The sequence below is a fragment of the Ischnura elegans genome, chromosome 1, assembly GCF_921293095.1.
Source record: "Ischnura elegans chromosome 1, ioIscEleg1.1, whole genome shotgun sequence".
Classification (NCBI taxonomy): Eukaryota; Metazoa; Arthropoda; class Insecta; order Odonata; family Coenagrionidae; genus Ischnura; species Ischnura elegans.
This window is the reverse complement of record NC_060246.1, coordinates 44,218,576-44,231,169: the sequence shown is the minus strand read 5'-3', so window position 1 is coordinate 44,231,169 and position 12,594 is coordinate 44,218,576. Positions and strand designations below refer to the sequence as shown.

At 42.1% G+C, this 12,594-nt stretch overlaps 1 protein-coding gene across 1 annotated transcript in view; it reads left to right on the top strand.

Moving 5' to 3' along the window:
* LOC124165099 (homeobox protein caupolican-like) overlaps positions 1–12,594 on the top strand; it is a 211,862-nt gene that overhangs the window by 121,426 nt on the left and 77,842 nt on the right. Inside the window, exon 5 of the mRNA XM_046542745.1 lies at positions 9,516–9,634. Within this exon, the coding sequence (XP_046398701.1) occupies positions 9,516–9,634 (119 nt within the window). The remainder of the gene's footprint in view (positions 1–9,515; positions 9,635–12,594) is intronic.

The window sequence follows — 12,594 nt, the reverse complement described above, 5'->3', positions numbered from 1 at the left end:
GAGAACACTTTTTCGTCCTCACTTTTGAAACGAAGAGTCATGAGAAGGCCGCACGCCCGTGTTTTTCCAAAAATGTCCTTAAATTATTTAGGCGAACGTCTGTGTACAACCCAAGTGTAAATACGCTCGAATTTGTGAGCCGTTCCAAGTTCTTGTCGTCATTACCGGTGAATATGTGAATGGAATGCGGATTTCTTCTCGAGGCCCTACGAAGAAGCCGCAGTCCATAGGCTTAGGTTTGTCAATTTGGTGGCTGTTACGTGTTTTTTTTTTCAATTTCAAATTACACATCAATACTTTCTTCGGCTGCCTTTAGTCCTTGAACTAATTTTTTTCTATTTTAAAATCAGCACTTGCCCTTGTTTCTCCGTTTTCAGTGAGTAATATCGTTCCCATTCTAGTTTTTAAAGACTCTTAGTAAAAAGTTTCGGTCACTTATTGACCACGTTGAATATTACCAAGATTTTGTTTTTACCACAAATTTTCATTCAGAATTTCCCTTCATTCGTTAGCAGGTCGCATTTGTTGGAAAAAAATGTCAAAATTATTTCAGCGTAATGAGGACATGCACAGCAATTTATTTCTATATCCAACACTCAATGAAAAAGTAATTTAATTAATTGATTTACTTAATTGGAGAAATTTTTAAGGGACATTATCGTCGGCGAGCAGATATAAGAATGTCAATTAAGGCATTTTTAGGTTTTTGCCGTCACTACCAAGGTATTCCTTAATTGGCAACATGGCTGCCAGCGAATCTATATTCTCCCCACTTCAATATCGAATGATGTGAAGAGTTGTTAGCAATAAACCGCCATTGTATGTTAATCGTTTTCATAGTTTTTGCCGACACTTTCAAATGGCTTGCATTCGCAAATATAATTAACATTATACACCGGAGGGGAGAAAAAAGTGCACTTTGGCGGATTGGGTCAATTTAAAATTGCAAAGCGCGTTCCTTTGCATGGGATCACACTGCTTCCACCGATCTCCACCCGTTAGAGTTTTTGTTTTTGTCCCTGCAACGAAGTTTACCCACCTCCTCTCTAACTTTTCCATCAAGTAAGTACGTGAGCCTCCTTCCGTGCGCAGCTTTTTCAGGAGAGTCGTCGCGGCAACTTTCCATATAAGGAGAATCAAGACGACGCCCTTTAAGTGATAATGAGACAAGGGGTAAACCGCTGAGCTACAATTATTATCTCGCGCAATAACTTTCGTCGGGCTCTAAATCTACGGGACATTGCGCTGTCCAGGGCGTGAAAAAATTAACAAATGGTTCCTTAATTGGTGGCGTCATTGAGCGAGAGATCCCGCATTGGATAAATTTGTTTCAACAGCCTCTCTTTTGGCTCTCTCCGTTTACAAAAGTTTCTCTCCGAGAAGTGTCATCTTCAGAGGAATTTTCCTCGCATGAGGCGTTCCGCGATCAAATCCATTTCCACATTTTTCGAGTTTGGCACTTGAATTTTTCATTTCGTTTTCTGTACTCGCAAGACTGCCTGAAAGCAGCTGAAAGGTGAATTTCAAGTCAATGGTACATTAAATTAGGGACAGGTGCAGTGATAAACGGAGTGTAACGATGGAAAGAGAGTCTTCGAAGCTTAGAGATGTTTAGCATGAAAAGCGGTGCAAAATAGGGAAATGGAGTACCTACTTGGGAAATTTCAACCTTTAAGTGGAGACGTTACTGGTTAAAATATGTTACACATTGACCTCTTTCAATATCTCTTTTGAATCAACCATGCATGAACAAATTCAAGGGAAGGAGAGTAATGGAAGAGAAAAGTAAAGGTAGTGTAATTGAGGATCCCATTTCTGGTTTTTCCTTTTCGCCAACTGGTTCATAGCCTACTTATCTACTTCATGCCCAAGCATTGCCACATAATAAACTTTCTAAAGTGGAATGAGGTTCAGTTGCAGGAAATATAGATATACATTTAGAGGCATACAAATTTATTTCCACTGCTACATTTTAACGAGTTATTATTATTATTATTAGAGGATTAAAAAACCAAAAACTATTATGTTTTGTCATGCAAATAAATCCCATTTTGGGATAGTTTCTCACCATACTAATGCTCATCGTGATTCTTCAACATGTTTATTATCATGAGTATCGATGCGTATTACCATTCGAATCCTGGGGTATCCCCGCTTTCCTCAAAGGGTCATGTCATATTATTTTCATTATTATTTCATTTTTCATTTCATTCATATATTCATTTCAAATTCTGTAATGAAAGAAGGCAAGAGATTAAAAAGATACTTGGTACTTAACAGTCACGTTTATTACCAATTTCAAGGACCTAATGAGTTTTTATAATTAGTATAAATAAAATGCTGAGTAATAATTGTAAAATACTATAAAAATGCCTGGTAAAATGTACCAAATACATAAAAATAGCCATTACTCGAAGGATGCTTTAAAATTTCTAAGAGTATGCCAGAAATGTGTACTATAAAGTAGTTGACTCAGGAATATAGATTATTATTGGTCCTATACAAGGCAGATCACGTCAATATTAAAATTTACACTCATGAATTCGGTCTATGGATGGATCCACAGGTTTCTCGTGATAAATATTTAGTTCGTTGAAAGACTCAATCGTAGATATGAAAGTTACCATGAGTAAATATTTAAAAAATTGGCAAACAAGCCCATTGCTATTGTGATGAAAGGTATGGTCTCGTCCCAGGCACATCGACGAAATTCCCCCCGGCGAATCAGACGAACACGACCTGGCATAAGACTTTCCTGGAGGGCGGCAGTGAATGAAACTCGATTGGGAGTGAAATCTCCTGGAAGCCGAATGCTTTCGACTCCCGATGGAATGCAAGCAGGAAGGGAGGGGTGTAGAGGGAGAGAGATAGCGAAAAAAATAAATAAATATAAAAATGAAACAGGAAAAACGACCGTGTTAAAAATCGAGTCGCACCGCACGGAGGGAGAGTTGATCGTCATTTCTTTTCTCTCCTCTCGACTCACTCGCTCTATTCCACCCGAGGCATCTCACGACACATGTCGTCGGTCGCCTCGGCGCATTATACGAGTCCCCGCCACCGTCACCTCGCCGTGCATTGCAGATTCCGCTCACAGCTCCCAATGAACATGGGCGCAACACCGTGTAAGTGACCGCGGGGAAGGAGAGAGAGAGAGAGTGAGGGTCCCGGCGATTGCGGGAGGAGCTGCCGGGGAAGGAATGAAGGCGTCGGGAATGGGAAAGATGAAGGCCCCGGGGTGGAGAGAGAGAGAAATATCGGGAGAAATTTAGCCAAACGAAGCAGGGAGTCCGGGGAGGAGTCGAGCGGTGAATGCGAAGCAGGGATCCTCGGAGAACATGGCCGCGTTGAAACAAATGGTCGCGAAGAATTCCAAAAGCGAGACGAGAATTTTCCTTCGCAGCACGGATTAGGTTTCCTCACCACGAGAATGCTAGACAGTGTTGGACATCACAACAGAGTATCAGACGTGTTGCAATAATGCATGAAGGTGAAAATGACAGGTAGTATTGCGGAATAATTTTTGAATTTAAAAAATACTAGAATACATCGGCAAATACAATTCAATTTTTTGTGAGGAATAGAATTTATGAGTCGATGGATATCTTGATGGCATTTGAAAAATACGATGTTGCATTAAATATAAAAATATATTTGAGTGGGTTAGCATTAAGGACTGTATAAGCAATTATTTCCCTACGATGTTTATCAACTTGTGTCGTTCCGTGCATGAAATATTAAGAACCCATGAAGGAATAGCCTAAAAGGGTGTTGGTTACACGAGGAATGTATTCGCGAATAGTTAGATTAACAAATGCTTTTGAATAAAATCAGATGTTATGTTGACATTAGTTCTCTCATGGGTGAAAGAGGCGTTATTTACGCGTTTTGTTTTGAAAAATGGTGATTCTTTCCTCACATCGGCTTGCTCGGGTACTTGCATCGTGTAAACAGAACTTGATACACGAAATTGGAATATCCTTGAGGGGAAACAGTTAACGTCCCCCGGAAAGGAGAAAGAGAGATAGGAGATGGTTTTGCTGAAAAATGAAGGAAGCGCTTCTTGGAAGGGTCCTTGAGAACATGAATGAGTCCAGCGGATGATGTGGAGACGTGGGTGTAAGTGCAGGGGCGATGAGTATCCTGTGAGATCCCCGAAGTACTCGCTCTGAATAAGAAGAGGGAAGACGGAGGGGGTTGAAGGGGTGATGGCGCTATTTCGCGACGAGGATGAGGGTGCGATGAAAGGCGAAGAGAGTCAAGAAAGAGGGCGGGGGGTGTTCGTTTTCTTTTTGTTTTTCAACCTGGAAGGAAGGGGCATGTTGACCGCGGGTTGTCTACGTGGCCATCTGCGCTCAACATTAAGATGTCGCCGCGTGTCGTCGCCGGAATCCTTTTACGTTGCCAGGTTTTATTGCTTGCCTCCCCACGGTCCCCCTCCTCTGAAGCTGGAGGGGTAGGTGCTCTACCTACACACTGTTCTCTGTACAATATCGCTATCACCCAACACTTTGCTCAAAATCATCATTTTCCTCTTCTTCCGCTGGGCTAAATTCTAATGCATATGCTTATTACTACTTGATTATTTGCATAAAAATAAAACAGGAAGAGTTTTGTTCCATTATGAAGATCGTTTAGGTGAATAATCTGAGAAAATAAAACTTTATACATAGTTCCATATAGAGGCAGAAGAACCACATAGGCCTTTCACATGCTCATTGTTTTAAACAAACCGATTGTTATACTGACCAAACTGTCGGCGCAGCATCAGTCGCTAACTGACGTGACTGAGAACCTAAAAGAAGTAAAACTCATGTACAAAACTCACTGATTTGTTCCCAAGCTATTAAATATGCCAAGGATACTTTGGGAGGATTGTAAAGTCTAGCCTTTTCATTGAGAGACTAAAAATATAGTTTTGCAGTACCACTCCAATTTTATTGTGGTCATTTACTAGCCAAACGGAAGAACGGAGTATGTTTTGCAATTGTTCATTCCTAACATTTATCACACTTCAACGGCTTTTATTATAACTAAGTGTTAGCAAGTGTATGCTTAAATTACATTCTCAACAATTCCCTTATTTATCTAATATTGACGCGGCAAAATAGTCAAAAACGTTTTTATCACCAGGATGATCATCGGCAAAAGCTTTAACGAAGAAGTCCTTCATACTGTTCATTGATCTTAATTGATATTAAAAGTCTTAATTTTGTGGAATGTTATCACAGACATGACGAAACATCGACTCGTATATTCCACTCTTTTAGTGACCATGTTTTTCATTGTAGCATGGGGTAGGTATACCAGGATTATTTTTTGGTCACGACTACAATTCTTTCCCAATTCCTCACACCAACCCCGTCAGCGTGACCACGCTTCCCTCTCCTATATCCTACCCGCCGAAGTGGCGAGCGCCGAATTAATTTTCTCTCTCTCTCTCCCGGATATGCGACCAATGGATTCACGCCAATGTTTTCTCTGTCCAAGAGTCGGGGGTGGAGGCCGCAGGCGCATGCGTCGAAAGGCTGAGTCGTTCGACGATTTCAAATGGCCGAAGCGACGGGCAATCAAGGACAATTGAAAATGGCGATGAGCTGCCGTGAATCCATGTTTTCGGCACTGAGAGCATAACTATTCGAGGGATGATGACAGCGGGGGATGTGTTTAGAATATGTCGAATTGCTGGAATACCGCCGAGGAGGCGATGCGATACCTTATTTTTAGCATGCAATTTATTACGAAGTTATAAAATTTGGAAGTTTGAATTAATTTCCTAAATAAGAAATTTAAATTAAGCTGTAAGGGACGAAAACATAAAATTTAGCTATGAACCTGAACTAGTTCACCCGTAAACTCATGAATGAAAGGTATTTCAACTGGGGAAAAAATTGTCCTCAGCCTATACTTAAACGAGTATCTACCGGCATCTCAACGAAGCCAGGCTTTTATTAGCTGAGCAACCAAATATTCTTTCGGCAGTTAATTTATAACTTTAAACGAGCAAGGCGTGCGGAGAATTTATCTGGCCAAGGATAAAAGTAATTTGGTCCTTTAAGTGATATATATATATAGTCATGTATACGTAAACTTCTGCAATGCTCCATCGACTTAAAGAAACAACCTTAATTTTCCACTTATGCGCTCAACATCTCTTCTCCACCTGTACATAAAATTTTCAACGAGTCATTTTTACTACATTTTTGCATATAAGACGGTGTCATTCTGTGCATCTTTTACGCTAGTTTTGAAAAAAATAGCTGGACTTTAAGAGAGAGAGAGTGAGCAAATGTTCACTTCTACTAGAACAACTGGTAGTCGCTACAGGTGTCGATTTGTGCGAGAGCGAGCACTTTTACTGCCTGGAGATACATATTTCGGCTCCCCAAATAAATGAATTAAGTGTCTCACTCGAGCAAACACACACTGCAGTGGGGATGGGGGGACACTCCCCTCTCCCGCCGCGCTTCTGCCGTTGTTGCCCGTCCACTTCATCCTCCTCTCTCTCTCTCCAACACTCGCACTCGCATAACACACACAGATATGAGCACCGCTGGGCTCAACAGCCATCGCCGAGTATCCTTCACGGATGCTGTCATCGCTGTTGTATACGGCTCGGAAGGAGGAGAGGCGGCCAAGGAGATGCGGAGATAAATAGCGGGAGAGGCTCAAGCAAGAGAGAGGGTATCGCACTTCACGGGGAGGAAAAGATTTCGCGAGACAGTGAGAACACATTGCGTGAGTGTGAGCTAAGGAGGAAGTGGGAGGGGATGGAAGGAAGGAAGAGAGGACGACCAGACTACAGCCCTCTCTGCTGCCTTTGCGAAGATATGTGACGTAAGCATTCGCGGCAGGGATGGGAAAGATTTTGAATGGAGCTAGCCGAAACTAAAACGTGGTTTGAAACAAATACGTTCTCTCAACTCTTTTTTTTTCACGGCATTATTTCCTCGAAACAAATTTATTGATTTAAATTGTAATCCCTATTTTTTTCACTGCGATAATCGCTATACTATATAGATATACTTGTATGAATCATTTTGTTCAACAAGACTTAAGTTTGAAGTACTTACTGTTCATTCTGCTGAAAGAATGAAATTAAAATGACTATTTCGATGTGAATGGTAAAAGAATTCTTTTTGGCGGAAAATATCTACGAACAAGTTGATATTTTTTGGAGAATAAATTGAACGCCTTATAACTGAATACCACGATCAAATAGTGAATACTTAACTATAGTATCGTATTTTATTATGCATCGAATGTAATCGTGTATTATTTAAGATGGAGTTTGTGGTACTTGCATAAAAAATTCGGGTACGTCAAGACTCTCAATGAAATCATCTAGCATGGGATATTATAATTTAACTCCTAGAAATTACCCCAATTTCCTATGACTAATAGATTAGATGTGCCAATATATAATATTCATGGTTAATTTGTATTACTGGACTTATGTCTCTAAAAACATCAATCAAAAATAAACATGTAGTGGAATATAAATTCTAAAATTTAATACATAGAATTCCGAGAACTACACTGAGGGATATAATAGATTCAATAGGTGAAGCAGAGGGAAGATTGAAGAGTCTCACGTCGGTGTCTCGATGAAGGGCAGAATTATAGGAGATGGTAGTGGGCGTCGGAGGGCATTGAGTCATTTTTGTCGTCGGGTTGGAAAATATTGTCCATCCGAAAGCTGCGGGAGGCAACGGGAGAGGTAAGGCGAGGGTAATAGGGAGCAAACAGAATGAGCGGAGATGAAGATCAGCGAGAGGGAGCTGTAAAAGAGGAGGAAGGAAGAGTCGCAGGCCTCTTAATGCACGCATGGGGTCACGGATGCAAGAAAGGTCCACTCGAAGAGGGGCATGGGGAAGGGGGAGAGATGAGATCGGGCGGAGGGAACACCTGCCGAGTTGAATATCTCGCTCTCGTTCATTTACTTATCCGGCTGCCTCCCACTCGCAGCCATGAGCACGCCCAGACGGCATCGCAGACGCAGCGGGTGCGCGAAACGTAGAAAAAAAAAAGATTCGCCTTCCTCTTCCTCCATCCTTCCTCTCTCTCTCTCTTCGCTATTTTCATTTTCCCATTTCTTTCTTTCTCTCAGGAAACATTACCACAGGAACGGTCCGTAAATTTAGACACTTATTTTAAGATACCGTCCCAGGTGGCGAGAAAGTGCAATTATTATTTAAGAAATTCTATGCGGCTTTTTCTGTGATGATAACAGTCACACGTTTCCGCAAATAGCCGCCTTACACTTATGAATTTTGCCGATTAGGAAGATCCTTTATTTCATTTCCTATGCAGAATATAATATCTTGTGAAATTTATCTACTGGATTTTCCGATAGAATCTAGTATCGTGAGGTGGCTAGAGTTGTATATTCCCATCTTTGATGGCTAAAATCGGATGCAGACAGAAACTATTCAGTAAAATGTCATCCGTACTTATGCAAATCGATCTCATTAAGCTCGCAACATCATTGGGTCACCAAGAACTGTGTCTGTAGTATTCAGTTGAAAGAGATTGGTGTATGAAAAATAAGTTTTCTTTCGCCATTTGGCACAATGCCTGATACCTTTGAGCAGAGTTTTCTTGACAAAACTCCTTACTAACCCTAGAGTTGCTAATTATTCTACTATTTCATCGGCTAACGAGGAATATATATTTTTCAGTCGGCCGCTCTACTCCAATCTGGACTCTGCTAACACGAATACTAATTATATTATTATTATATATTATATTATAGCGGATTAATTATATAATAATCTGCGAAATAAAACTCAAAATACATACAAACACACTTCATGGAATGACACGTAAATCATCAGGTTCTGCGAAGTAATTTGAGATAAAACAGAGACAGGGGTGAGGTGAAAATGACATTTATATTTATACGATTGTGTTTATGTATAATGTCATCGTTTTGTATGAAGTTAATCTAGGTTAGTTCAATCTAGAACATTATACAATGACATTTAATTCACAATGCAAATTTTCTTCGATACTACATTAGGCATTTATATATTGTGCTGTGCTACCCTCTGATTACGAGGAAATCCTTTCAGCTTTGGTCAATTTAATGCAATTTTCCGTTGAAATTTACTTACCTCGATGACAGGATATATCATGCTCCACTTTTTTTCCTACTGAATCTGGCATTGTTAGTCTTTCCCTCATTCTCTGCCGGTTTCTATAGCAGCTGCCGGAACTGGAAGGAGAAAAAAACGGCAAAAGAATAAGTGAAAAAATACATATAATATTATAAAAGGTACAATCATAAATAACCTTGGGAAAAATCGTAAAATTATTCCTCTGATACAATAACGAGGAAGAGTCTCCCATTCTCACTGTGTTCTATTGGATGCGATTGCAACGATTTCATCCATTGCTTAATCATTGTGTGTTGTGAACTCGCGGGGGCGATAGTGCGCACTGCACTTGAGCCGCGACTGTTTCCCTTGTTCTGCTTTTAATAGTTCACCCTCTCTCTCTCTCTCTCTCCACAGAGTAATCCGTACGCCCTTAAGGACGGAAGCGCATCGGCCGACGTGACGGCGTGGACAAGTGCAGGATTGCAGCCCACCACCGGATATTACCCGTACGACCCGACGCTGGCGGCCTACGGGTGAGTGAACTTTCGTTTGCCGACGCGATTTCAACTCCATCCAACAACTGTACCTACGTATGCCTCTCCCTCTATATATTCCTCCCTATTTTCCCCCGTACCGATCACTGATGCATGCACCTCAAACGAACCATCAACCCCCACGATCATAGTCGCACGAAAATCGTCAGTTGAAGTAGGCACGAAAAAACCATATTGCGGCACGAAATTGGTTTTGAAGTTAAATTCAGTGACTGTTGATGGTGTTATGCTTAACGTCCATTAAATTTCAATTCTGGATTTTTTAATCCGTTATTTTTTTCAACGAATGAATGCCATTATAATGGCATTGGTAATTACCTGCAATCATGTACCATTATATTCTTTCTTGTATGTTAGGCTGTGCCTCAAATAATTACAATGACATTAGTAAAATATGGATTTTACAAAAAATATTTTTTAACAGGAAACCATTATTAAACATTTAAACAACAAATTAAAAAGAAAGAATCTGGATAGCATAGTGGTTTGCGCAGTGACCCGTGAAGCCAAAGGTCCGTGATTCAATGCCCAATCCAGGGTAATTTTTTCCTCGAGCAGTTATTGAGTACAAAATAAATGTTCTTCGAAAAATGTTTAAATAAAATTATCTGCCCACTAATGTGAAATTTCTACTTTAAAGAGTAGTACAGCTACATTGTAAGTGATTGAAGATGAATTTGTAAGACGTGCTATGAAGATGAGAGAGTTTTGAATTAACATTGCGCGGTTGGCTTTCCACTAATCGTGTACTGACCAACCCCCTCAATCGGTCTCCAATCAATCGACGATCGAGTGTGGAGATGGTGAGTGCTGGACCAAATGGGCTCCCAAATGGCAAACGGGATCATCCCCCAGAATTCCACACTCGCCGAATGTTTGTGCGTATCCCTTTCCGCCCACTGCTTCCCACTTTGGCACGGACGGCAGCGGCGGAGCGGTTAAAACCTCTCAGCACCGTTCCCCCCGGCTATCCAATTAGCTAACTGTTGGAACCAATTGTCGCATGGCCGGATGGATTGGCCCGCACTATGGCCAGTGGCGAAATCGAACTTAGTGGACCGTTTCCCCGCGACCAACCGGCCTCGTATGTATGCATGGGGATGATACGGGCATGTACTAGCGATACATACATGCCTCCACCCCATCTCTCTCTCTCTCCTACACCACAACCTCAATACCCACAGCCTTCGCGTATCGTATCCCTGGGTATCCCGTCCGCGCCATCCTTATTGCCAACTTTTCCCTCCCGCTGTTTGCACTCGGCCGATATGGAGGGTAAATAGGTGATACGGCCGGATTAAGGATTTTAAACCGTAATCCTCGGGCGAAACTCCCGTTTCGTGTTAAAATCGATGCCTCATCCGAGCGACAGTGCGGGCAAACAAATGAGAGAAAAAAGTGTGAAAACGCGAAAAGTTTTTCGCTCTCCGATTCGAATCCTAACTCGATGGAGGGGCTCGATTTCACGTTTCATTGAAAGCCCATCTCATGCGCGCGTTGGTTGGTGAGGTAACATAGCGGATTTCCCACATAGTTTAGAAAAATGCTCGGTAGCTTTTACCGCCAAATTTATTTTCCGCCCGCCAGTTTGGATGTTCTCACGTCATCACCTTCAAAATTATCTCCTTTTCAGGTATTTGATGTGGGTACTTTGTTACATAAAATTAGGAAGAATTTCCCTGCGTAAATAAACGGTTAAAGGAAAAAAACCATGGCCAACCATTATACTGCCTTATGGGGGCACTAAATGCAGCGTTAACCAGTGCTGTAGTTGTGCCGGTAGGTACGGCGTACCTCCTAAAATCAAAACTTGTTATAAGCGTATCGGTTAAAATACCTTTGCGGCCGGTTGTACATGGCATGCATGTACATTTGGTATAATACATGTTCAGCTGTGGGAGTTTTGGTGAGTACCGCCTAATATTTTTCCAATTACAGCACTGGCGTTAACTGATAAACATTGCAATTAATATTTAGCCGAGAACCTCTTTTATAACTGCTCTCCTTCGTGTAACTATTTTGTGATGTAAATGAACGATCCATTAATTATTTTCCTTCGATATATTATAAAGAATTAGTTACATAAAAACAATTGAAAACTGCGTGCATTGATACGGCTTCGTGGCCTCTGACCGCTGCCGCTCTCGGATTAATCTTTCGCTTCGTCTTTCACCCTCGTCGAGGCATTAGTTTTGATTTCCTCGACCGCTGAAACGCAGATAGCCGACATTCAATGCTTCGATTCTCTCGGGCCGACCATTCGCTCGCTTACACAGAAACGCTTGACCATTTATGTAAGCACATAAAATGGGATAACCAACTGTGACGTCTCCGTATACCGTCTAGCCACAATTCCCGCCATCAACTGCGAGTTGCAAAACAAACCAGCCACGCATTAAAAAGCGAACGCAGTGCCAGAGCAATCGCCGGGGCAAGAGGCAGCAGGAGAACAACCCTCCACTCTGTTCCGGTCCATCTCATCCTCGCGGAAACGGTCCAGGGTGAAGTGCACACGCAGACTCCCTCCTATCAACGGCGAGGGCTAAACAGGCGCATTCATAATCGAGCACCTAGTTTATGTCCGGCGCGTCAAGGGGGCTGCCGACTGGAAGCACGCATCGTTAAACCATACGCGAGAGTCTTGCCCGGTCTCGGCCGCGCGCACCGAAGCAAAGACATGCAGGAGGACGGGCTGCAGCGGTTCAATCTCTTTCGGCTAGTAGCTCTAATATAGAGTCGAGCGTCGGTGGCGAACGACTCCCCATAAATCACTAACAATGGCTCCTCTCTTTATATCCTCTTGCTTCTCTCTCCGCGCGTCGAGGTGAGTGGGCGTGGTTTTCTTATCCTCCGCCATGGCGCTTCTCACAGTCCACACATCCCCCCTACCTCCCCCCTCAATCCGTGCACTCCACGAGCGAATATCCCTCGGATCCATT